We start from the raw sequence: 27,509 nt of genomic DNA, 5'->3' as shown, positions 1-27,509 counted from the left end.
ACTGCTAGTTAAATGCATTAAAAATTTTAAAATATTTATTTTTTGAACAGTTAATACATACACATAATTTAAAGATTAGGTTCCCTCCTCTGCTGTCTGCCATCTACCCTTCCCTGGAGACACTAATGTTATTAATTATATGTATGAAAAAGTACATATATATATATATATGTCTTCCCCCACTCTCCTTTCTTGCACAGATGGTAGACTACTGAATTTTGCTTTTTGCTTTTTTTTTTTTACTTAATATATCTTGGAAATCAGTCTATGTCAGTATCAATACATTAAAGGCTTCTTCATAGTTTTTTGAAAATGAAGAGTATGGCTGAATAGTATGCCGCTGTATGGCATACCATAATTTACCCAGCCCTCTACTAAGGAACATTCAGTTTTTTCCAGTCTTTTGCATTTATAAAACCATGCTATAAAGAATAATCCTATAATAATTTATTTTGCATGTGTATGAATGAATTCCTGTAAGTCGACATTTTGGGTTGAATGTTATGTGTCATTAAAATTCTGAGAGATTGCCGAATTACCCATCTTAGAGGTTTTAACAAAACCCGGCCGGCGATAAGAGAATCCTGTAGTTAGTACACTTAAAAATGTAATTTTATAGAAGCGTATGACCTAAAAGTAACTTTGTAGACGTGTATGACTCTGTCTTGTGTTATTTTTGAATTAAAACATGGCTGTAGTTCAGTGATCAAAAACTAATTGAGCACTTTTCTTCTCATTACTTGTGTGTTTTTGTTTTTTGCCTGTCTTTGATTTTGCAGGAGTTCCATGGCTGGAAGAGCTTCAGAAATACACTTTGCTTCCCTATAGGTGTTACCAGCACTGCCTGCTAGAGATGAGTATACTAGAGACGGACAATTTGCTGAATGACTAGCTTTTAAAATGTTTTTCGGTTCTTTGTAGTAACTGGTGAAGTCTGTGGCTTCAGAATTATGGTTCTTTTTGACTTTACAAATAACTTTCTGGTATTTATTGGACGCAATATGCTTATACTAGAAAGAATATGAACATCTTAATGTTTTGAAATGTATATTTCCTTTGACTAGATACTGTATGTACATGGTTAAAAAAGTTTAAAAGGTGCCCAAGGATAGAGAGTGAAATGTAAGCCTTCCTCCACCCTTTTTATCATTCTTCCACATCCCATTCCCAGAGGCAGCCGCCGCTTCTAGCTTCTTGACTGGTCTTCCAGATAATCTGTGCGTGTGCGTGCTGGCAGCATTCCTCTGTTAGGGCCACTGTTATATTTTATTTTTTTAAACATCTTTATTGGAGTATAATTGCTTTACAGTGGTGTGTTTCTGCTTTATAACAAAGTGAATCAGTTATACACTGTTATTTTTAACATTTTTTTTTCTTTTTAAATTTTTTATTGAAATATAGTTGATTTACAGTGCTGTGTTAGTTTCTGGTGTACAGCAAAGTGATACAGTTACACATATATTTTTCATATTCTTTTCATTATGGTTTATTACAGGCTATTTAATATAGTTCCCTGTGCTATACAGTAGGTCCTTACTGTTTGTTTTATATATAGTAGTGTGTATCTGTTAATCCCAAACTCCTAATTCATCCCTGCCCCACCCCACCTTTGGTAACCGTAGGTTTGTTTTCTATGTCTGTGAGTCTGTTTCTGTTTTGTAAATAAGTTCATTTGTGTCATATTTTAGATTCCACATATAAGGGATATCATGATATTTGTCTTTCTTTGTCTGCCTTACTTCAATTAGTGTGAGAATGTCTAGGTACATCCGTGTTGCCGCAAATGGCATTATTTCATTCTTTTTTCGGCTGAGTAGTATTTCATTGTATATATGTACCACATCTTCTTTATCCATTCATCTGTCGATGGACATTTAGGTTGCTTCCGCGCCTTGGCTATTGTAAACAGTGCTGCTGTGAACATTGGGGTGCATGTGTCTTTTCAAATTAGAGTTTTTGTCTTTTCTGAATATATGCCCAGGAGTGGGATTGCTGGATCATATGGTTAACTCTATTTTTAGTTTTTTTTTTTTTTTTTTTGCGGTACGCGGGCCTCTCACTGTTGTGGTCTCTCCCGTCGCGGAGCACAGGCTCTGGACGCGCAGGCTCAGCAGCCATGGCGCACGGGCCCAGCCGCTCCGCGGCATGTGGGATCCCCCCGGACCGGGCCACGAACCCGTGTCCCCTGCATCGGCAGGCGGACTCTCAACCAATGCGCCACCAGGGAAGCCCCTATTTTTAGTTTTTAAGGGAACGTCCATACTGTTTTCCACAGTGGCTGCACCAGTTTACGTTTCCAGCAGCACTGTAAGAGGGTTCCGTTTTCTCCACACCCTCTCCAGCATTTATTATTTGTAGACTTTTCGGTGATGGTCATTCTGACCGGTGTGAGGTGATATCTCGTTGTAGTTTTGATTTGCATTTCTCTAATAATTAGCGATATTGAGCATCTTTTCATGTGCCTATTGGCCATCATTATGTCTTCTCTGGAGAAATGTCTCTTTAGGTCTTCTGGCAGATTTTTTTTTTTTTTTTTTTTTGCCGTACACGGGCCTCTCACTGTCGTGGCCTCTCCCGCTATGGAGCACAGGCTCCGGACGCGCAGGCTCAGCGGCCATGGCTCACGGGCCCAGCCGCTCTGCGGCATGTGGGATCTTCCCGGACCGGGGCACGAACCCGCGTCCCCTGCATCGTTAGGCGGACTCTCAACCACTGCGCCACCAGGGAAGCCCCTGGCTGTTTTTTGATTGGGTTGTTTTTTTATTATTGTAAGAGCTGTTTGTATATTTTGGATATTAACCCCTTTCGGTCGGTCGTATTGTTTGCAGATATTTCCTCGCATTCTGTAGGTTGTCTTTTCATTTTGTTTATGGTTTCCTTTGCTGTGCAAAAGCTTGTAAGTTTGATTAGGTCCCATTTGTTTATTTTTGTTTTTATTTCTGTTGTCTTGGAAGCCTGACCTATGAAAACATTGCTACGATTTATGTCAGAAAACGTTTTGCCATGTTCTCTTCTAGGAGCTTTATGATGTCATGTCTTATATTTAAGTCTCTAATCCGTTTTTAGTTTGTATGTATGGTGTGAGGGAGTGTTCAAAGTTCATTGATTTACATGCGGCTCTCCAGCTTTCCCAGCACCACTTGCTGAAGAGACTGTCTTTTCTCCATTGTATATTCTTACCTCTTTTGTCGAAGATTAATTAACTATAGGTGTGTGGGTTTATTTCTGGGTTTAACATGTATTTGTAAAAATTATATAAATAGTACATTTTCATTGTAGAAAATAGAGTGTTAATGCTTTGGTATGTTTCTTTCCATACTTTTTCTATGTATCAAGAATATAAGTGACTACTTTTTATTTTAACAAAAAGGACATCAGAAACATGGAGTTTTCTAGTTTGCTTTTTTCACTAAACTGATTGTAGGTATTTTTCCAGGGCAATAAGAACACATTTTTACTTTGGTTTTCAATGATTGAATGGTATGCTACTGTTTGGATGTACTGTAATTTCTTTCCGAATTTCCTGTTCTTGAACATTTATTTTCATTTAAAAGTCTTTTTCACGAACAGCTGCAGTGAACAACTTGATATATACATTTTAGAATACTTAACAAATTATTTCCTTAGATGAATTCTTAGATTTGTACCTGTTGGATCAAGACATATTTAAAGGTTATTGATAGAGGTTTCCAAATTGCCCTAGATAGTTATGAATTTTATTCTCATCAGCAGTGTATTAAAATGTGTATTTGATTATATTCAATTACATTCTTTTTTAAAAATTAATTAATTTTTGGCTGCATTGGGTCTTTGTTGCTGCACATGGGCTTTCTCTAGTTGCGGCGAGCGGGGGCTGCTCTTCGTTGCAGTGCATGGGCTTCTCATTGTGGTGACTCCTCTTGTTGCGGAGCACAGGCTCTAGGTGCGTGGGCTTCAGTAGTTGTGGCACGTGGGCTCAGTAGTTGTGGCTCGCGGGCTTTAGAGTGCAGGCTCAGTAGTTGTGGCACACGGGCTTAGTTGCTCCGTGGCATGTGGGATCTTCCTAGACCAGGGCTCGAACCTGTGCCCCTGCATTGGCAGGTGGATCCTTAACCACTGCGCCACCAGGGAAGTCCTCAATTACATTCTTAAGTGATTTTTTTTGTCTAAATGTAGGACTAGAGTTAGGTTTTTAGGCATTTTAAAGAAAACATGTTAGTGATGAGTACGAATAAGTCAGTGTTGGAAAAATATTGAGGTAGTCACAACTCAGTTTGGAAATCGAGCATCTGTATGTACAGTTCAGTACATACTAATGTAGGCAAGGCACAGATCTCTTTTTGTGCTTTTCTTTTGGATTTTTTTTCCTGAATCCATAAAATATGAATGTAAAAAGGTTATTGTAGTAATAGCAGTGTTCTGTTATAGTTGATCTGAGAAATATAGCAAAATTTCCCTAGCTGTTACGTGTAAGCTTAGTAGAGTACAGATTTAAAGTCTATATGCTTGAAATCTGGTTGAATGGTGGGTGGGTAGGAAGCCGTATGTGAAGTTGTGCTTTCAGTGTTTCCAGTCCATCAGATTCTGCGTCTTCAGTCTGAATCTTTCTGGAGCAAGGAATAGAAGCAAGGGAAACCATTTGGGCGTGAGAGACAGTAGCAGAGCATGTGTTTTCATGGCAGTGCATGCCTAAGACAGAGCTTTACCCAGGGGTGACCTTATGTTTATTTCATCGTTGTAGTCTTTCCTTTTTCTCTGTCTACTAAGGAGTCATCAGAAAAGTAGCTAATCTTCCAGGAAAGTACCTTGATGTACTGTTGGAATAGATCCTTCACTTGTGTTTCCCTCCCCAGTGGACCTGGAATTCATTGACAGATTGGCTGGCACATTAGGAATTTAAGGAACTTTAGGAAACTAGGACCAGGAGCCTATCCACATCATGTACATCTTTTCACTTTTTTCCTCTTTTCATTTTGGCATAATTATAGATTCACAAGAAGAGGCAAAAATAGTACAGAGAGTTTCTCTTCACCATTCACCTAGTTTCCTCCAGTGGTTATATGTTACCCTTTTTCTTCTCTCTCTTTCCTATTTTTGATCAGCCCTTTGGCATCTGTGGGAAATACTGAGCTCTCTGAGCTAACGATTGCTGATTGCTCTCCTAGGTTTACTTCTGGGGTGCATATGGTTCTTCCTCTTCCTTTGTTCCTTGTTTCTGGAACCCCTGCTTAGTATGTGTGCTGTGCCAGAACAGGTTGCTTCTCTCTGTTCAGGCTCTTCTGCTCTTATTTTGGGAACATTAAGCGTGGTGGATATATCCTTCCTGTGTAGGTCTTTTTCCTAAGTTATATATACTCAGGTCTAAAGTACTGAGACTTGTGTGTATTCTTAGTGAGAAGCAGCAGCTGTGACTTGGTGCAAATAGCCCTGGATTTGGAATTAGAAGCCCAGGTTCAAATATTGATTCTGTTTCATACTTGTTGTGGGACGCTGGAAGTTACTTTGCTTCTGAATCTGTGAAATAGGCATGACAAGTAACGATCTTACAGAGGTTTTGTTGGGGAATAAAGAAGGTGGCATTTTTATAATCACTTAGTGCATTGGAAAGCGCTATTTCAAATGTGAAGTACCTATGCTTATTTTAAATTGCTGAAATGAAACCCAAATTTTAAACCACTGCTGCAGTACTTCTTAGCTTGACTTCTTTATTCAGTAAAAGAGAAAAACTCTGTGCTTTTATATCCCAAGCTTCTTACACCTTCTGTCTTCACATTGAATAACCCGTACTTAATAAGGTTTTCTTTTTTTCCACTGGGTGTAACCCAGCTCCCTTGGGAAATTTGGGATAGCCATGTCAGCTGTCATGCTATCAAATGACATATCAAATGCTCTGCTCTCTTGTTATTTACCTAAGTCTGGAGATTTTATGTGTCAGAAACCTGTTAGAAAATCTTTCGTGTGGGTATATATGCTCTTTTCTGCTTACCTTTTTAGTAGATTTCACTCTTAGAAACCAGCCCTTAATATGGTGCTAGAAACTGAGATTTTTATTTTTAAAGGGGAGACCTGATTTTTATTTATATACATGTATAAATATATATATGGAATAAGTAGTCAGTATAAAAGTGGGGGATAATATGAAAAATTTAAGATGTCCATAACTGGCAATTTTTTTCTTAAATGTGATCTAGTTGCAGATAGACTCTTTTAAATCATTAAGGGACAGATATCTATAGAACAGCACAGCCAATAACAGTGAATACACATTGTTCTCAAGGGCATGTGAAACATTCTCTAGGATAGATTATATGTTATGCCATAAAACAAGACTCAATAAATTTAAAAGGATGGAAATGATTCAAATGTGCTCTGACCACAATGGAATGAAATTAGATATCAGTAACAGAGGGAAATTGGGAAATTCACAAATATGTGGAAATTAACCAACACACTCCTAAGTCACTAACGGGTAAAAGAGGAAATCACAAGGAAAATTAGAAAATAGTCTGAGATGACTGAAAACAGAAACACAACATAACATGGTGGTAATGGTTGCACAGTAATGTGAATGTATTTAATGCCACTGAGCTGTACACTTAAAAGTGGTTAAAATAGTAAATTTTATGTATGTTTTTCCACAATTAAAAGAAGAACCCTGGCATTCATTCATTGTTCAACAATAAATATTTAGCACCTATTATGCTCCATGCACAAAATTAAACAACATACCATAACCTTGGGGATGCAGTAAAAGCAGTGCTCAGAGGGAAATTTATAGCTATAAATTCTTATATGAAAAAAGAAAGATCTTAAATCAGTAAATCTAAACTTCCATCTTAAGAAACTGGTAAGAGAGCAAACTAAGCCAAAAGCAAGCAGAAGGAAGAAAAAATAAATACTAAATTAGAAATAAATGAAATAGAGAAGAAAGCAAAAATCAACAGATTAAAAATTGAAAAGATCAACAAAATTGACAAACCTTAAGCTAGTCAAGCTAGTCTGACCAAGAAAAACAAGGACAAGACTCAAATTAATAAAATCAGGGTATGAAAGAGAGGACATTACTACTGACCTTACAGAAATAAAAAGGAATATGAGAGAATACTAGGAACAATTATATGCCAACAAATTAGACAACCTAGATAAAGTGTATGCATTCCTAGAATGACATTACTGAGATTGACTCAAGAAAAAATAAAACATCTGAATAGTCCAATAGCAAGTAAAGAGATTTAATTAACAATCAAGAAACATCTCACAAGGGGACTTCCCTGGTGGCGCAGTGGTTGAGAATCTGCCTGCCAATGCAGGGGACACGGGTTCGAGCCCTGGTCTGGGGAGATCCCACATGCCGCGGAGCAATGAGGCCCGTGAGCCACAACTACTGAGCCTGCGCGTATGGAGCCTGTGCTCTGCAGCAAGAGAGGCCGCGACGGTGAGAGGCCCGCGCACCGTGATGAAGAGTGGCCCCTGCTCACCGCAACTAGAGAAAGCCCTCACACAGAAACGAAGACCCAACACACCCCAAAATAAATAAATAAATTAATTAAAAAAATTAGAGCTCTAATAAGTTCAACTAGGTTTTAGGATACAAGATCAATATAAAAAAATCAGTTGTATTCCTATACACTGGCAATGAATAATCCAAAATTGAAACTAAGAAAACAATTCCATTCATAAAAGCATCAATAAGAATAGAAAACTTAGAATAAAGTTAACGAAGAAGTGTAAAACTTACATTCTGAAACTATACAACATCACTGAAAGAAATTAAAGATCTAAATAAATAGAAAGACATCCTATGTACTTGGATCGAATGACCTAGTATTAGTATTGTTAAGATGGCACTATTCCCCAAATTGATTCAACATACTCCCCATTAAAATCCCAGCTGTCTATTCTGCAGAAGTTGACAGGCTGATCTTCATATTCATATGGAAATACAAGGGACCCTGAACAGTCAAAGCAATCTTGAAAACGAAGAACAAAGTTGGAGGACTTTAATAACTTAACTACAAAGCTACAGTAATCAAGACAGTCTGGTACTGGCACAAAGGGTAGGGTAGACATACAGATCAGTGGAATAGAATGTAAGTCCAGAAATAAATCCTTACATTTGTAGTCAATTGATTTTCGACAAGAGTGCAAAGACAATTCAGTGAGGAATAGTCTTTTCAACAAATGGTGCTGGGACAAGTTGATATCCACATGCAAAAGAATGAATTTGGACCCTGTCCTCACTCATATATATAAATGAACTCAATCATAGACCAAAATGTAAGATCTGAAACAGTAAAACTCTTAGAAGAAAACGTAGATGCAGATCTTCATGACCTTAGATTAGGCAGTAGTTTCTTTTCTTTCTTTTTTATTGTGGTAAAATGGGCAGTGGTTCCTTAGGTATGACATCTAAAACACAAGCAACAACAACAAAAAAATAGGCAAATTGGACTTTATTAAAATTTAGAACTTTATGTTTCAAATGACACCATCAAGAAAATGAAAGCACACCCCACAGAATGAGAGAAGATATTTGCAAATCATTTATCTGGTAAAGAACTTTTATCCAGAGTATATAAAAACTCATACAATCAACAATAAAGACAACCCAATTAAAAACATAAGCAAAGAATTTGGTTTTTTTGTGTTTTTTGTTTTTTGGCCGCGCCACGTGGCATGTGGGATCTTAGTTCCCCAAAAAGGGATTGAACCTGCACCCCCTGCATTGGAAGCGCAGAGTCTTAACCACTGGTCTGCCAGGGAAGTCCCGCAAAGAATTTGATTAGACATTTCTCCAAAGAAGATGTCCAAATTGGCCAGCAAGTCCATGAAAAGAAGCCCAACACCCAGAGTCGTTAGGGAAATGCCCATCAAAGCCACAGTGAGATGCCACTGCATACCCTCTAGGATGGCTATGATAAAAAAGATGGATCATAAGTATTGCTGAAGATGTAAAGAAATTGGAACCCTCATATACTGCTGTGGGAATATAAAATGGTGTAGCCACTTTGCAAAGCAGTTTGGCAGTTCTTCAAAACCCATAGAGTTATATCGTGTATTCTAGTTAACACTCCTATTTGTATATCAAAGAAAATTGGAAACCTGCCCACACAAAACTTGTTCAGGAATGTTTATAGCATTATTCATACTAGCCAAAAAGTAGAAACATTCCAAATATCCATCAGCGGATAACTGTATGAACAAACTGTGGTACAGCTATTCAATGGAATATTATTCAGCCATAAAAAGGAATGAAATACTGATCCATGCTATGAGATGGATAAACGTTGAAGATAGTATGCTAAGTGAAAGAAGCCAGATATGAAAGACACATATTTTATGACACCATTTATATGAAGTGTCCAGAGTAGGCAGATCCATTCCATCAGAAAGTAGATTATTGGTTTTCATGGGTTTGGGAGAGGGGGTTGGAGAGTGACTGCTAAAGGATGATAGGGGCTTCATTCTGGGATGATAAAAATGTTCTGGAATTAAGTAGTGCTGATGGGTGCACAACTTTGTGAACATATTTAAAATCGCTGAATTATATACACTTTATTATTTTTTAACATCTTTATTGGAGTATAATTGCTTTACAATGGTGTGTTAGTTTCTGCTTTATAACAAAGTGAATCAGCTATACGTATACATATGTCCCCATATCCCCTTGCTCTTGCGTCTCTCTCCCACTCTCCCTATCCCACCCCTCTAGGTGGTCACAAAGCACCGAGCTGATCTCCCTGTGCTATGCGGCTGCTTCCCACTAGCTATTTTACATTTGGTAGTGTATATATGTCCATGCCACTCTATCACTTTGTCCCAGCTTACCCTTCCCCCTCCCCGTGTCCTCAAGTCTCTCTACGTCTGCATCTGAACCTAGGGGCAGTACGTACACTTTAAAAGGGAGAATTTATTGATATGTGCTATATTTACTAAAAATCACTAAGGAGGCATTCAAGTTTAAGGATCTGTTTTCCATTGGTATAGTAAACAAACGGAAAAAAAAGCTGGTCACAGCTATGAAACTGTAAATGAAGCTCTCTGAAAAATACAACAGAAGTAAATGTTGCTAGCCTGAGTGGAAATTTAGGTCCCCTTTTTCTAGAGGAGCCAGCCTATTGGTTAGTGTTTGTGATGAGCCTTGTTTCTCCAATAAGCTGGCTCCCTGCTGAGGTCTCCTGTTTTTACGTAAGACCATTCCTTGGGAATCTATAATCTATATTATTACTATTCTTTCCTGTCTGGGGTAACTGCCTTGGAAATGTAACAGCTTGGTATGCCGACGTTGACATCCATCTTGTGTATATCATTAGGAGAAGAAAAGTCAGCAGTCAATAGGGAGGTGTCCTTGTTGTCAGTTAGTTTTGGTTTCACAGTTCTTTTATATATATATATATAAAATTTTATTTATTTATTTTTGGCTGTGTTGGGTCTTCGTTTCTGTGCGAGGGCTTTCTCTAATTGCGGCGAGAGGGGCCACTCTTCATCGCGGTGCGCGTGCCTCTCACTATCATGGCCTCTCTTGTTGCGGAGCACAGGCTCCAGACGCGCAGGCTTAGTAGTTGCGGCTCACGGGGCCAGTTGCACCACAGCATGTGGTATCCTCCCAGACCAGGGCTCGAACCCGTGTCACCTGCATTAGCAGGCAGATTCTCAACCACTGCGCCACCAGGGAAGCCCCGGTTTCACAGTTCTTGAATGAATAAGATGAATGTTATTAAGTAACTGCTCTTCTCTTTTAAGACTTTTAAAAATGTCTCTTTTCTTCTTAGAAAATATGAAGAGTAGAGGAAATTATTAAGAAGTAGGAGGTAAGCTCTCAAACCTGTTACTCAGAAGCTACCTATTAATCTTTTACATACTCTATTTTTGTTCTGTTTCTGTAATTTCTTTCACATGTGGGCTATATCATACTATATGTATATAAATGTCATACATTGTATATGCTATATGTGTAACTATGTATATGCAATTTAATGCAGTTTCACATCCTTATTTGTTTAGTTAATTACTAATTTTCTTGCAGGTATTTTATGTATTTTTTTCCCCACCTAGACTTAAGCTTTACAATTCTTTTGAAGAAGTTAAAAAGTGTTTTGGATTTTTAAAAGTTCCAGACAATTTTAAACACATAGAGAAGTGAAGAGAATGGTGTAACAAATTCTCATGTACCTATCAACATGCATCAGCAGTTTTCAGTGTATGTCCGTGTTGTTTCATCTTTGAGGAGTAGAATAAAAATAGAAGCAATTCTTCTTATTATAAACCTGCCATAGGAGAAGCAAAAATAAAATTAAAACTATGTTCTACTTTTATAGTTCACAAAGAAAAAAATATTTAAAATATCTGAAAGATTTTTAAGAAATTACTTCATTAAAATACTAGTGAAGGCAAGTAGTAACCATTATGAATGAATAACTTATCTGGCACTTGTGCAGTGTATTTATTTTCTCCTATTATTTTTTTATAGTATGTATACAGTAATATGGAGCTGTATTTTTTTTTTGGTACTTATTTGTGTTTTCCATTGTGTAGTTTCCTACCACATAATTTGTGGAAGTAACTAATCCACCAATTCCATCTTTTTGGGAATTTAAGTCTTTCTTCTTATTTTACACTTCACTGATAGTTATGCATTATATTCCATAATACTGAAAGGGAGATTTTCCTCCATTATGAAATGGTAATGCCTGGTTTTTGAATAATGCTTTTCTCTTTGTAATTATAAAAGTAACATTTTCTATATTCATCACAGAAAAAATTTAGAAAATACAGAAAAGTACAAAGAAAAATATGTAATCTTAGTACCAGAAATTAACCAACGTTAATGATTTATTTCTGTTCATATGACCTGAACTTCTAATATAGTGAACTTTCTTCTGTTACTCACTTTTGGGCATTTACATCATACATTATGGTTGTTTTTTTTGTCATGACTTCACTGTAGTTAATTATTATTCACACTGAGGCGAATGATAGAGAGAAGAGGGAGTTCAACTGATCTTTTTCCCCTATTGCAGAATATTCTTATGATAACTTGAGGAACTGCAGATTTTAATGCTCTCTCCAAGGTAAATAATTGTATGCCCACCCGAAGTCTCGTGATTCTGCATTTCAAAGATGACATGTACAGAGGTCCCTGGAGACCACAGCACTGTTGGCCTTTGGTGCTGGAAGTTGACTGCTGGGCCTTGTCTGTGCTCAGTCTTTCTGGTCTGAGCCAGACTTTCTGAGAATAAGAACTCTTTTTAAAAAAAAAAATTATTTATTTGTTTATTTGTCTGTGTTAGGTCTTAGTTGTGGCACGAGGGATCTTCATTGTGGCGTGCAGGATCTTTCGTTGCGGTGCACAGGCTTCTTTCTAGCTGGGCATGCAGGCTCTAGAATGCACGGGCTCAGTGGTTATGGCCCGCAGGCTCTCTGGTTGTGGCGCATGGGCTGTAGAGCGCACAGGCTTAGTTGCCCTGCAGCATGTGGGATCTTAGTTCCCTGACCAGGGATCGAACCCGCATCCCCTGCATTGGAAGGCGGATTCTTAACCACTGGACCACCAGGGAAGTCCCAAGAACTCTTTAGTGTTCAGCATCACAGGGCTCTATGTAAGTGGAATTTCTGGTATCTGTTAATTGAGAAAAATTTTCAAACTCAAAATAAGAATTTAGAAATACTTTTTACATTATTTTTGCATTTAAAGATTCATAGCTGCATTGCATAAGTATGAAAATATGGCTAGGAATACTTAGGTCATGGGTAATGCATGACTTGTGTCTGCACTAATTCTCAGACAGACTTTTTAAATAAATAATTAATTAACTTTTGGCTGTGTTGGGTCTTCGTTGCTGTGCGTGGAATTTCTCTAGTTGCAGCAGGCGGGGGCTACTCTTCGTTGTGGCACGCGGGCTTCTCATTGCGGTGGCTTCTCTTGTTGGGGAGCACAGGCTCTAGGTGCATGCGCTTCAGTAGTTGTGGCACACGGGCTCAGTAGTTGTAGCTCGCTAGCTCAGTAGTTGTGGCTTGCAGGCTCTAGAGCACAGGCTGAGTAGTTGTGGTGCGTGGGCTTAGTTAGTTGCTCCGCGGCATGCAGGATCTTCCTGGACCAGGGCTCAAACCCGTGTCCCCTGCACTGGCAGGCAGATTCTTAACCACTGCGCCACCAGGGAGGTCCCTCTCAGACAGTCTTTAATCACTCCACCCTCTCACCTCAGGGGCAGGGGTCAATAGTGTTTGCAGGTTGGGAACCAGTGCTCTGGCCTTTCCAAATGGCTTGTTTTCCCTTGAACAGGCCATAGTCTGTTCTTTTTTGTGTTTTGTCCATATGTATTTGCACATTCCTTTCATCTGAAATGCTTTTTTGCATTTTTCCTATCCCCGCATTCCTCCCACTCCCCAAGAAGAAATTGAACTCTACTAATGACTGCCAATGACTGTTTTCTTCTGATTTTCAACTCAAGCAAACTTCATTCATTCAAAAGCTATTTCTCGAGTGCCGTGTTTGTACAAGGCATGGTTGTAGGCATTAGGTGAACAAGATAAGCAAGGTCCCCTCTTTCATAAGACTGACAGTCCTGTGGGAAAGTCAGACAGCAAATAGGTAAACAAACATGTGATAAATTATAACTGGTCATAAATGCTTTGACGAGAACAGGATGCAGTGACAAGGGACCGACCCCCTAGAGTGGTCTTTAAAGGGCTTGCTGAGGAGGTGACATTGAAGCTGAAGTGACAGCCAGGCCAGCCCAGGCATAAGGAGAATGTTTCAGGCATTAGGAACAGCAAGAGATAAGGCCCCGAAGTGGTAAAGAGTTTGGCACCGAAAAGAGGCCCGTGCCTGTGACTGGTGTTCAGAGATATTTGGCTCGGACATTCAAATTTGGGAGGCATCGGTTTTATAGGCATTTAAAAAATTCATGGAAATGCATGCTTATTATTTTTGGGTGAGCTTTGGGAGAGGAGCAGAGATGGTTAAAGAGACTTGAGGAGGTGCAGCCAGAGAAGTAGCAGGAAGGCATGCTCGTTTGTGGGAAATTTTGGGGAAGGAAGGAGGGGTCAGTTTTGGGATGCCTCCGAGAGGCGGGGTTAGTGAAGTAGGTCTGCCAGCAGGGCCATCACTTGTGCTCCTGACCAGGGTGGCTGCAGTGGATGGGTGGCAGGGGGCCCAAGGGGAGGGCCGCAGGGTGAACAGGGAATGCCTCCGTGCAGCTCGCGGGTGTAGACAGCTGCTTACAGGGGCTCAGCCGTCCCTGGTGTCACTGATGGAAGGCCTGTGAGCTCCAGGGGCCTTGAGGAAGTGTCTCAGCTGCCGGGAGTCAGCCAACAGAGGGGAGCTTGCAGGTAGATGCTGGAGAGCAGGCAGCTGAACAGGTGGAGGGGGCTGCCCCGGGTCGCTGGTGACCGTCCCAGGTGTCTCATCCTGCCTGCTTTATTGAGCGAGCAGCAGGTGAGCCGGTCAGGAGGGAGCAGCAGGGTCGGGTAGACGGGCGTCTGCGGAGAAGCCGGGAAAGCTCTTTGGGAGAGAAAGGCAAGCAGAGTTGCCAGAGAACGTGAGCTGGAAGGCTGCTGGTGGCGAAGGGCTTTCTGAAGTTTGAGATCAGTTTAAAACCAGCCTGGTTGGGTATGTGTGTCTTCTCTTCCGCACGGTCACCCCTGCAGGCCCGAGAAGGCAGCCGCTTCAGTGTGTCTGGTCCACCCAGGGTTCGGGATTACTAGGCAATGACTCCCGAGGGAGAGAGAGTGGAGGGTAGCTCCATGCTGTTGACACCTCTGTGGAATTTAATGCAGACTCAAAGGAAGGTGAGACTGGGAAGGAGTTCATGGAATCGACGAGGTTGAGGCAATGCACTTGAACAAAAGAGCTGGAGGGACGGGCAGTTGTGGTGGGAAAGGAGGATGGCATGGCAGGGAACTGAGGACCAGGCCAGGAGGGCTTGCTGGGGCCTAGAACAGAAGGCTGAAAGGAGCGGATGTTGTCAGCCGAGGGGTGGTGAAGCCGCTACAGGAGATGAGAGGAGCTGGGGAAGGAGGCAGGGAGGCTGGAGGCCGCATCTGCAGTGGGTGAGGAGTGACTGGGGGAGTGACGTGTGAAAGCCGGAGGGGGGGGGCGGGTGCTGCATCTGCCTGGTGTGCGTGGCAGGGGCCCATCCTGAAGTGCCCCGCTGAATTCCCTCAGGCAGCCGCTTCTCCTTTCTCTGCCACTGTAGCACCATGTCCAGGCCCCCAGCTTAGGGCCTGTCCGTGTACCGCCACCACCGCCTGCTTTTCTGTCTCGTCCTTCTTCCAGGCAATGACCTCCTTGAGGGCCTTGACCAAATCTTACCTTTTGTGCTTTCCAGGAGTTAGCCTGGGGCACTTGTCACACCGCTGGCCCAGGGTCTGTTCACTGAGTGACTGTGTGGCTACCAGTGAGTGGGCTGTGGGATGTCCAAGGAGGAGAGAGAATCACTGCTGGCGGGGCACGGCCGGGCGTCTTGAAAGGTTCACACCATATCGTAATTATACAAATGAGGATAAGGCAGAAAAGTTGTCTTATTGATAGAAACAGCTGCTTTTGCCTACTGTGGATTGGTTCCGCTCGTTTCTAGTGTTCGGGGTTGGCTTGTCATTATGATGCCTGCTTTCTACATATTTTCCAGGGAAATGTTTGATGTGCTTATTGATTCACTGGTGCTGGTAATTTAAATTGTACTACTTGATGCTGTGATATGGAATATTATTTTATTGAAGCTTCCTGAGTGCTTTGTAATTTGATTTCTTGTTTCTTAATCCTCTACTTCTCATGCCCCATATAACTTTAACATTTTCATGTTTGAGTTATTAAGTACCCATACTTTGAACTTTCAGTGAGGCAGTGGTATATAGTATTGTAGTATAACAAAAATAATACTAACTTCGGGGCCAGGCAGATCTGATTTTCAATTACCACCCGACAGTTATTAGCTTTAAAATCTTGGGCAGGGTTGTTGTTGTTGTTTTTTTTTTTTGCGGTACGCGGGCCTCTCACTGTTGTGGCCTCTCCCGTTGCGGAGCACAGGCTCCAGACGCGCAGGCTCAGCAGCCATGGCTCACGGGCATGTGGGATCCTCCCGGACTGGGGCACGAACCCGTGTCCCCTGCATCAGCAGGCGGACTCTCAACCACTGCGCCACCAGGGAAGCCCCTGTTTTTTTTTAAAATTTTTTTAGCCTAACCTTTCTAAGCTTCATTTCTTTATCTTCAAAGTGGGAGTAATGGGAATGCCCTGGCGGTCCAGTGGTTAGGACTCAGCACATTCACTGCCGTGGCCTGGGTTCAATCCCTGGTCGGGGAACTAAGATCCCGCAAGCTGCACGGCCAAAAAAAAAAAAAAAAAGTGGGAGTAATAATGCTTGCCCATCTCAGAGGTATCTCACTGTCTCTGTTGCCACACTTCTTCCCTCAACCGTTCACAAGTTTCCACATCCCTCACTTGCTTAGGCTTTTTCCCCCTATTAAGTGCCATAACTGATGTAGGACATCCTGTCCATGTTTCGAGACAAAGCTTAGACTGAGCCTTGTCTGACTGGTTTTGACTTGGTCATTCCAGGCCTTCTTGATCCATCCCTTCTCTAAACAACCACAGTACTTATTCATAGCCCTTATTTGGCAGGTGTGGCATTCTATCTGTGAAGTCTGCTAACTGTGCATCCTGTGTTTGTGGGGTTTTTTTTTTTTTTACTATTTATTTGTGTATTTGGCTGCACTGGATCTTAGTTGTGGCATGCAAGATCTTCGTTGCGGCACACGGGACCTTTTAGTTGTGGCATGTGGGATCTAGTTCCCCGACCAGGGATGGAACCTCGGCACCCTGCTTTGGGAGCGTGGAGTCTAACCCACTGGACCACCAGGGAAGTCCCTGTGTTTGTGCTGAATTCTCACATTGACAAGCTTTTTGTGAGTACGTATCTCTTGTTCTCTCCAAGTAAGTTGGAAGCGTTTTCAAGTCAAGTCATAGATTATAGTCATTTCTTTTGTATCTTCTGTAATGAGATGTGATATATGATAAATTGATGGTTAAATAAAAGTAATCAAGATAATGGGCAGACAGAGAAGACAAATGTATTTACCCCATCCATGTAGTCATTCTACAGATACCCACTACATACATGACTACATATATGTTAGGTTGAAGCACATGGCTACAATATTTTGTGGCTCCTTTTAACTGGTAGAATCCATTTGCTCACATTTTTGTTCTGGGCTGACCTTGTGACTTGCTTTGACCCATAGAATGTTGCAGAAGTGATTTGCACGTTCTGTGTCCTGGGCCTTGAGAGGCCTGGCCACTTCCCTTCGCCATCTTGGAATGTTCCAACCACGTATAATGAACTGCAGACTATATTACTGAGTGGTTAGAGGTCACGTGTGGCAAGAGGTCCAGCCAACAGCCAGCATCAGTGCCTCAGACATGTGGGTGATGCCACTGTAGACTCTTCAGCTGTAGTCAGGCTGGCAGATGACAGCAGCTGCCTGAGTGATCCCAGGCAAGATTAGCAGAAGGACCTGCCAGCTGAGCCCAGCCAGTCTAGACACTTAGGAGAAATATTAACTCATTGCTGTTTTCGGTCACGAGTGAAAATGGTCCTACCTTGAACTTCTCTTATGGAGAAGCCTGTAGTAGACGCAGAAGATCAGAGCTCACAGCTGGTTCTGTTCTCTGCCCCTGTCCTCGGCACTCGTCTATGGTTGTGGCCCAAGTGCCACAGAGTAGGGACCGTAAGTAAGGGATCGAGAGAGGATCTATTTTTTATCATTTATTTATTTTAATGTAAAGTACTTTTTATTTTATTTTATTTTTGGCCACACCACGTGGCATGTGGCATCTTATTTCCCCGACCAGGGATCCAACCCGGGCCCCCTGCCTGGAAAGTGCAGAGTCTTAACCACTGGACCTCCAGGGAAGTCCTGGAGCTATTTTTTAAAAATGCCCTGTGCAGGGCTTCCCTGGTGGCGCCGTGGTTGAGAGTCCGCCTGCCGATGCAGGGGACACGGGTTCGTGCCCCGGTCTGGGAAGATCCCACGTGCCATGGAGCGGCTGGGCCCGTGAGCCATGGCCGCTGAGCCTGCACGTCCAGAACCTGGGCTCTGCAATGGGAGAGGCCACAGCAGTGAGAGGCCCGCGTACCGCAAAACAAAAAACAAACAAAAATGCCCTGTGCAAGCCCTTCCCACCCTTAATCTTACTTAATGAATGTGGAGCCAGTATTCTTCCCATTGCCACTCAGGAAGGGCAGAGTCAAGACTGGAGGCTGTCTCACATGTGTACATTACATCAGGCTGTCCTGCTGTGTGTTTCTTCATTCTTGCTGAACCTGGTATTTTTTAACTTTTTCCTGTTGGCCTGCAGCAGAGTTGGGCTGCTTCTTGTGATGTAATTGTAAATGCTTAGGAAACTCTCCCTGGGGGTACACATATACTTATTTGCTTGGGTAGCTAAAAATATCTGTGCAAGGAGGTACAGGAAGCTAGCGACAGTCTTCACTTTTAGGTGGGGAAACGCAGTGGCTGGGGGACAGGCGTGGGAGGGAGGTCTTGTACTTTTGTGCAGGAGGGGATCATCCGTTACTTCTTTTTTTAAATTAAGGAGAAAAAGAGAGAACAGAGAGGACCAGTCTGCTTAATGCGTGAGGGCTTCTAGTATCTCATTCTGTGGGTTTCCTCCATAAGGAGTTTGTGACCTACTTTTGAGTGTGCTAAAGCTTTACTGCATAATTGCCATCAAGAAGCATATACTTATTTGTTAGAAATCTTATAGAATTCCAACTGAAGAGGACGTTTTTATATAATATGTGTTTTAAAAATCACAGGAAAGAGACTTGAATGCAGGGCTCCTTCCTCCCTGGGGAGTGGAGACTTTACTCTCTTGCCTGTTGCTTCCCAGCTAAGCATGAAGTCTGACCTTCTTTCCCTGAGTCAGAACAAAACTAGGCCAGACTTGTAGTAACAAGGGTTTGAAGGTGGGGAAGGGAAACTTATGGCCATGCAAGCTTAGAAAATTACTTACCTTTGCCTCAGTTTCTTCCTCTGTAAAATAGGGATGTTAGTATCTCCTTTATAGAGTGGGTTGGAGAATTAGAGATAGTCTGTACAGATCATCTAGCATAGAGCCTGACACCTCATGTGGTTGCTCAAAAACGGTATCATCATCATCATTGCTGGTTAGTGTCTGTTGATTTTAGGCCCCTTGAAGGAATAAAGGATATGAGATTCTTTTCATTGAGAATGAAAGATAGATGTTTAGCGGAAGAAGGAGTGTATCAGTTATCTACTGTTGTGTAACAAAGCACCACAAATCTCGTGGCTTAAAACAACAATGAACTATTTCTTACCCTTTTGTGGTTTAACCTGGTGGTTTTTGTCTCCTTAGATGTATTTGTGTAGCCGCAGTCAGAGGATGACAGGAGAGGCTGAATGGTCCCTCCGTGGACTCACTCACGTGTCTGGCAGGTGCTGCCGGGTGTTTTTGAAGCATGTTGGTTCTCCTCTAATGGCCTCTCGTGTTCAGGAGTCTAGACCAGCTTTCTGACAGCACAGCAGTCACGCAAGCTCCACGTGACCTCTGCTCGCTCCTGCAGTCTCTGATTTCCCACTGGCCAAAGCAAGGCTCAGACCAATCCCAGGGTCACTGTGCGGGGATGAGACCCCACCTCGGTGGAAGAGGGAGTAGCAAAGCATCTGTGGCCCTTTTTAATCTATCACAAGCTTGACCTTATTAGAGCTCCTTCTTGGGCTAAAATTGGGCCCAGAAAGAAAAGGTTCTGTTGGTTTCTCCACTTTTCCTGTATCACTGAACCCTTCATTAGTCCGACATAGGAGCTCATTAGGGAACTGGGGATATTTTGTTTGGACTAAAAGTTGGAGTGAAGGGTAATAGGTCCTTTTCTGTATTTGAAGTTCTTTCTTGGGAAGGAGGGACTATTCAGAGTGTGGAAATGACTGGAAAGCGTGTATTTCCTCCATTTAAGGAAGGATTGCCACGTGAGACAGCGAGTCTTCTTGATTGGAAGTAAAGCAGAAGATGGGTAATTAAGTGCCAGGGACTTTGCAGGAGGGTTTTCCTCATTGAATGACTTGGCTTGTTTCTCATTCTAGAACTCAGAGAGAGCATTGTGCTTTTTTGCTGTGGGGAGGAATGGGGTGGGGGTGATGACAGGAAGGGAGAGATTCCCTGTGCTCAGACTGGAAGAGTCACCCTGCACCGAATTTTAACGTTACTTGATTTATAAGGTCAGCTCTACCTGCTGAACCCCTGAGAGTCGGCGTCTACTGTCGGCGTGAAGAACGTTTCTATTTGGTACAGGGTCGGGGGGATGCTGCCTCTTGAAGACAGGTTTTCTGTGCGTCTTCTTGGGTTAGAATGGAAGGAATTGAGAGAAGAAATTGTAACATATAAATGTGTACAGTTGTTCCAGCAGCTGTAGATTAGATGGTCGGCCTGTTTAATTTGTCTAATGAAAATTATTTTGGTACTTTCCCCACATCATGTGTTTTGCGCTACCCCAAGCGCGATTTTGAGGTCTCCTGATTTTGTAACAAAACACCCAGCCCAGTTGGTGCTATTGTCAGTGGAGAACACTGTGTCAATAGAATGTGATCAGAATGTGAGCCTATTTCCTTTTCTCCCTCCATCACTCTTTGGAGGAAGAGGCAGGGACCACTACCTGCTCACCCTGTTGTGAAGCTGCTGAGCAAGAAGTTTGGTGCAGGTGCTGCTTTCGGCTTTGGTTAGTGTTACCGGGCTGGCCAGTTTGGTCAGTGGTGTTTCTGTGGAGCCTGCCTCACTTCCAGCACTTGGATTTTTAGAAAACTGAGAGTGAAACAGTAAGCTACAGTACCTACAGGATTCAGACACAGAGTGGTGTTAGGTTTTTGGTGGGAAGCAAAATTTAAGCTACAAATAAATCTTCCAGCTGAAGCAGATGATTGCTCTCCTGACTGGTGCATTTACAAACTGGAAAATTGTGAAAAACCTCAACCCACCAACTGTCAAGCTCATTGGCTCTTTGCTTTGGGCTTCAGTGTTCTTCCTGATAAAAATAATAATTATGTTATTCGGATATGGTTGCCAAGTGTTCATGCTTCTCGCTCCACTTGTGCTTATAAACGATGCTGCAGCGTGAGCTGCTTTGTCTGTGATTGAACGTTTCCGAGCATTGGAGAGTTTTGTTACCTGTGCTGATTTGTCGTTCTCTTCTCTAACTTTTCAGAATGGACTGCTGAATTATGAAGTATTCCAGACCCAGGAGGAGAACATCACTCTGCCACTCACTCCCTTCTCCCCTACTAGTTATTTAAATTGGACTTTTAATATCCTACCAGCTGCTCTTCAGACACACATGGTGCATTGTTGCCATTCCCCAGATTGCATCTCTGAAACACAGGCTCTTAGTAACCTTCAGCAAACAAAGAGGCCGCCTCCCGGGGACGCTTGCTGGGAGGGTGTCACCCTGACTGCCCTCTAGCTTCGGCTGGCTCTGGATTGGAATTCCACCATGGAGCCTCGCATGGAGGCCTGCCTGGCACAGGTGCTGCAGAAGGATGTGGGGAAGCGACTGCAGGTTGGCCAAGAACTGATAGACTATTTCTCAGACAAACAGAAGTCTGCCGACCTTGAGCATGACCAGACCACATTAGACAAACTCGTGGACGGACTCGCTACCTTTTGGGTGAACTCCAGCAATTACAAGGTAAGCCATGCGCTGGAAGACGCTCTTCTAGGTGGCCGGGCAGCCGTGGGGGATCAGAATGGGTCCTAGGAGAACCCTTTGTGAGCCGTCAGCATGATCCCTTGCTTTCCAGTAAGAGCAAGTAGAGTTTTCTTTGATTTTTGTTGGAGCTCAGAAAACCCCTTGTCCTTTAGCGCACTGAGAGAAGGCCAAGTGACCGGATAAAGAGAGGCTTTTATGTGGGAGAGGTTGCAAGCATTTGCAGCCTTGAAGTTAAAGTGACTATCGCGTCTAGCAGTGACTGGCCCTTCATGAAGAGCAAGTGGCTTCACCGATTTTCTCTGGGGGTGGAATTGGCAGTAGGATGTGGGCATTTTACCTGCATTTTAGCTGTTTTGAAGTTGGCCCAGGTACTCAGCCAAGGGCCCTCCGGTGACTTGTGTGTAAAGGCCTGGAGGATATCCTTTAGGTTCCAAAGATCAAGGCTCTTCAGGTGCCCTTGGCGGGTGGGAAGGGCCAGGCGGGGTCCCATGAATGAAAACTGGGCTGGGCTCAAAGTGCTGCAGAGGTGTCGTTTCCCCCCCTCATCCTCCCCACCTTTAGTTTGTTAAGAAGGTGGCCCCTTTGGATCCGGTTGAGGGGGAAGACAGCGTGGAACATGTGCTAATAGGTGCTATAGACATTATAGACAGTCGGGCTTCCAGAAACAGAACCTTTTGTGATTTTTTCATTGAACCAGTCTTCTGACATGGATTCGGACTTGGAAAGGGTGCTTACAGGATTTCTTTGTTTGCTCTAGTATAGACTGTTTTCCAATTACATTAAACCTTGATCTTATCTAAGAGTCAGCAGGCTTTAGACTGGTTACCTCGGGCCCTAATAGTTCACTTAAAACTCGACATAAAATTTACCCTAATAGTCTTTGAAAGCCGAGCTTAAATTTCCTGTTTCATTCATCTGTTTTATTCATTTAGCTGAAATTAACAAGTGGTGGCTGCTGGGTGGTGGGAGCGTTACAAAGGGGAGGGTGATAGAGACTCTAGTCCCTTACATTTTTGAGGTCTGGGAAGTCTCCTTGTCTGTGTTTGAATCACGGCTCCACGAACCTTTCTGTGTGCAAATCAGGATGCTTCTGGCTCAGAGTAACTGAATGCTGACTTAGTTGACTTAAAGTTATCTATCATAAGGAGATTGAGTAATTTCCATTAAGTCTGCATAGTTAATGCAATGGCCAGGGAAGAAGAATGTCTGCTTGTGTCTTTTACTTGGTACTTGGGAGGAAACCTTCTCTGAAGCTCCCCAGCAGACTTTTTTACATCGCATTGGCCAGAATGGCTTTGCGCGCCCACCATAGTATCGCTGGAAATGGACAGGTGTCCACGGTGGCCTTCAGCCATCATGCTCAACCTCCGGTTCCTACAAAGGGGTCCACCCTCCCCTGAGCGAAGCGTGTGGCCCTGTGGAAGAGGCGGGGTACTCGGATGGTATTGGACTCCTGATAGGAAGGAGGAGGTGAGGGATAGGAGTATCAGTCAGTATTAAGACTTGGTTCCTGTCTTCAAGGAGCTTGTAGTCTGGGGGGCGGGGGGGCGGAGTAGGCATGAATAAATAAGGGAGTGGCTCCAGTCAGTGTTGAGTGTGCAGTAATAGAGATGCACAGAATTTGGTGGGAAGACAGAAGAAGAAAGTAGTAACGTTGTCTGGAGGAGCCCAGAGGTTTGAAGACTGGGTCTTTTTTTCGTAATAGGAATTGCAGAGTCACAAAGGAGTGAAAGGTTAAGACTTGACCCTTTGTGAAGTACTTTCTAAGAAAGACAGCTCGGTGGGAAGGAAAGCAGGAAGAAGGGGTTTGCTGCTGACTCGCGTGCCGTCATGGACAAGTCACTTTACCTGTCTGTGCAGGGCAGGTGTTTGACTACATCTTCTCTCAGGGCCCTCAAGCTCTAATATCTTGTATGACTTCATACCGATGGCTTTGGAGTCAAGGCCATGTCTTGTGGTTCTGATCTGACCCAGTGCTGAGCACCCCCCTGGTCTCTAAGGTCTCTAAGTATGGTGACTATGGGCCTTGTTCACACCTGGAGCCTAGAGCCCGGAACATAGCAGGTGCTCAGCGAATCCTGGTTACCTGTGTGAACTCAGGAACTTAGGCATACTCTCAGCAAGTGTTCCTGGTTGCTTTACTGAAATCTGGAAACGTACCTTTTAGGGACCCATACCTGTGTTTTTCCTTTATCGTAGAGCAAGATTTCTCCTTCAGAGCCTGAAGTACACTTTAAGTTTTATTCGAAGGGATTCACTTTGTATTAAATAATTCTCTGAAGCTTGGCTTCTTGAAATTTTTAATTTTTAAATTCAGGACTAAAAAGATAAGAGAGGAAAAGGGAAGTACTTTTGGCTTTCCAAAACAGTAGTGCTTGGGTATGGTTATGCCTTTTCCTAGCAGGGAATGTAGATGAATGCAAGCACAAGGTCTTATTTACAAAAAATAGTTGGCTGAAGCTTGACTCACTTTACCTTTGAGTATTTCTTACCGTGGTAGACAAATTTGTACCTGGTTTTGATTAAAGTTTAATAGCTATCATTTCTTGCTTATTTACCGTATGCATTCAGTATCTCATTTAATCTTCATGACACCCCTGCAAGGTAGATAGTGGTATCCTAATTTTATACATGAGGTCACTGAAATTACTGAGAATTGCAAGGTAATTTCTGCTTGTGATTATGGAACTGGGATTTAAATGTAGGGCTCTCTGGGGACCTCCCTGGTGATCCAGTGGTTAAGACTCCATGCTTGCACTGCAGGGGGCATGGGTTTGATCCCTGGTCGGGGAACTGAGATCCCACACACCACGCAGCGTGGCCAAGTAAATAAATAAATAAGTAATAAAAAAATGTAGGTCAGGCTTCCCTGGTGGCGCAGTGGTTGAGAGTCCGCCTGCCGATGCAGGGGACACGGGTTCGTGCCCCGGTCCGGGAGGATCCCACATGCGGCGGAGCGGCTAGGCCTGTGAGCCATGGCTGCTGAGCCTGTGCGTCCGGAGCCTGTGCTCCGTAACGGAAGAGGCCACAACAGTGAGAGGCCTGCGTACCGCAAAAAAAAAAATGTAGGTCTGTCTGATTTCCTAGCCAGTGTTCCTTTCAGAAGAATAGAGGTCAGCAAACTTGAAGAATAGAGGTAAACATATCAGGCTTGGTGGGCCCTGTGGTCTTCTTGTAAATATTTAACTAGTTTGGGCCATTATGATGCAAAGCAGCCCCAGAGAATGTGTTCATGAATGGGTGTGGCTGTGTTCTAGCAAGACTTAACGTACGGGAACAGGTAGAAGGTCAGTTGGTCCCCTGGACCGTAGTTTGCCAACCCCGGCACTAGCTAGAACATTGAGCACCTACTATGTGTAAATGCTTCTCCTTTACTGGTGGGAACCATTCGTGATTCAGCTGGGGGAAGAGCGAGCCTTATAATTTGCACATAAGTTGGGAATAACGGAGCATTCATTTAGGTTAAATAGAACGCAGTTTGCTTTTGGAGCATTTTAGCTCTCTTGTGCAGACTCATTTTAGGGTCAGTATGCGATCTGCTAGCCTATTGCTGGTTATCTGCTGTGAGCTGGCTGTGATCACGGGTGCCTCTCTACACGGGGTGCTGAATTGAATCTCGGAGACAGAGTGTTGGGTGAAGTAGAAAAGAGTAACTTTATTGCTTTGCCAGGCAGAGGGGGTTACAGCAGGCTCCTGCCCTCGAAAACTAAGTGTCCCTTGAGGAGGAACCAGGACCCTGCCCCAAGGCTGCACTGTTTCCTGGCTGCTCCTCCCATGTCTCTCCAGCCCCTCCCTTCCTGGATTAGCAACCGGTGGAATCTGCCCCTCGGAACTCAGGGAAGGTCATGGAGGCTGAACGGAAGGGCTCCCCGTACCCAGGAGCCCCTACAGGTCCTGCTCAGTTTCAGCTTTGGACTTTCTTAGGTCACCTTGGGGAGTGAGTAGTTGGTTCTTTAAGTAATGTCCTCATACAGGCGGCACACCCTGGGGCTACACTGTGGGGCACCTTTCACCACCCCACCCCACCCCGTTGCTGGAAGAGCTTCGTAAGTCTTCGATGTCACCGTGACCGTGGGAGACTCGGAGGAGATGGGAGACTTCTTCTTGATTATGGGGCTTCTTTTCTAGATTAGTCTGACATTAAAAATAAAAAAAACAACGAAAAATTTGAATATGGCTGCCCTCATTGATGTGGTCTCCTCTTCCTGTTTTTCCTGAATAAAACTCAAAGAAAGAGGAAGATGGTGGAGTAGATTCCTGATGTACCACCAGCCACTTTTCTTGTCTCCCCCTGCCCCTTTAGGTGAGAAGGGATGAAGGTAAGAGTGAGCTCACCTGGGGAGGCCACCTGGGCCATGGCAGTTGGAGGGAATTGAGGGAGCCTTTCCCAGCTTTCCCAGGTCATCTGAGCAACTTGTACTGAGCCAAACAGCTCCGTGCGTGCAGCCTGGCGGGTTCTCACAGGGCAGGAACGTGCGTGTCTAGTGGGCTGATCGGAACAGAGCATCCCAGTGGGGACCACGTGCTTTTGTGAATATAGTCCCGCAGTCCCTTCTCTGCAGTTACAAATTCCCCAAATCTCTGAAGGCCTAGTGTTCTTCATTTTTCATTTGATGTGGAGTGAACCGATGTGAGACTACTTATGGTCCTCACTTACCTGCTTAGGGCATGTTGTGCTGTAGAAATATTCACGTTTGATGGTGGGTGCTGGCCCAGGTTCTGTTCAAGGGGATACCTATCTATCCAGCTATCCATCTGTCCATCTATCCACCTATCCATCTGTCCCTGCCTGTCTGTCTATCTATCTGTCTAAAACTGTGTGCAGCGTTTTACCTTTCTAAAACGTGAAAATTCTGTGTTCCAGAACACATTTGGCCTCCAGAGTTTTAGATAAGTGACTGTGGACTCGTATTTAACATTGTAGAATAATAATAATGACCCACGGTTATGGGACGTTTCCTGTGTACCGGAAGTTGTGCTAAAGATGTGTTCATTTTAACGTATCATTGCCACATGAAGTAGATCTTGTTATCCTCATTTTACAGATGAAGACATTGACGTGCACATAAATCAGGTAACTTGTTTAAGGCGACAGAGCTGGTAATTAAGGTTTCTGGGACTTGAACCCAGGTGTCCATGCAATGGCTGAAGTACATTAAATACTTATCCTGTGCGGGTACTGCCCTGGGGGTGGGTATACCGTGGGAAAAGACAGGCCCGGTCCCTTCCCTCACAGTGTCTGGCCAGCGCTGGGCAGTCTCGCTCTGTCTGAATCTAATATAGGTGGACTCCAGCCCTGTGCCCTGTTGTCTCAAGGCCCAGGCCGTGCTGACTTGTATTTGAAATTTGTAGGTTCCCTCTTAACTGAGGGCTTCCTTCCTCCCCACCCTAATGGTCTTCATGGTGTAAAGGGGGGACAGGTAAGGCAGATGAGAGGACAGGGCACAGTGTAGGGTAGGGAATAATCAACTGTTAAATTGCATCGTAGGAGCGTCTGTAAATGCCGTGGTGCCCAGAAGCAGACTGCAGAAGGTTTAGTCTCTCCTTAGCTGCTTTTCGGGGCGCAGTGTGACCCCTGCCCCAGATCAAGTGCCCTTTATGGCTGGAGGCGCAGGTGCTGACAGATACCTGGAGGCCCCTCTGTTTCCCCTTGCCTATCTCTAGAACCTTGGCTCCCATTGAGGCTTTTATTTTCCCCCTTCGCCCTTGAGAGGAGAGCCACAAGATGATTGGATTCAGATTAAGTGACTTCCGTTTCTGTTCTTGGCTTGGTGCTGACCTAGCGGTGAGGCCTTCCAGAGGCTGTTCATT

General features: G+C 43.4%; 1 protein-coding gene across 5 annotated transcripts in view; it reads left to right on the top strand.

Moving 5' to 3' along the window:
• CLASP1 (cytoplasmic linker associated protein 1) overlaps window positions 1–27,509 on the top strand; it is a 268,179-nt gene that overhangs the window by 13,306 nt on the left and 227,364 nt on the right. For 3 of the 5 annotated variants that reach the window (XM_082658009.1, XM_082658007.1, XM_082658010.1), the window contains exons 2-3: window positions 10,752–10,790; window positions 21,198–21,677. In XM_082658009.1, coding sequence (XP_082514135.1) covers window positions 21,483–21,677 — 195 coding nt within the window. In that variant the 5' untranslated portion in view covers window positions 10,752–10,790; window positions 21,198–21,482. The remainder of the gene's footprint in view (window positions 1–10,751; window positions 10,791–21,197; window positions 21,678–27,509) is intronic. The other 2 variants (XM_082658008.1, XM_082658012.1) reach the window with 1 other exon arrangement.

This window comes from Grampus griseus (genome assembly GCF_964374135.1).
Source record: "Grampus griseus genome assembly, chromosome: 7".
In the NCBI taxonomy this organism is placed as follows: Eukaryota; Metazoa; Chordata; class Mammalia; order Artiodactyla; family Delphinidae; genus Grampus; species Grampus griseus.
This window is presented reverse-complemented; position numbering and strand designations above follow the sequence as displayed.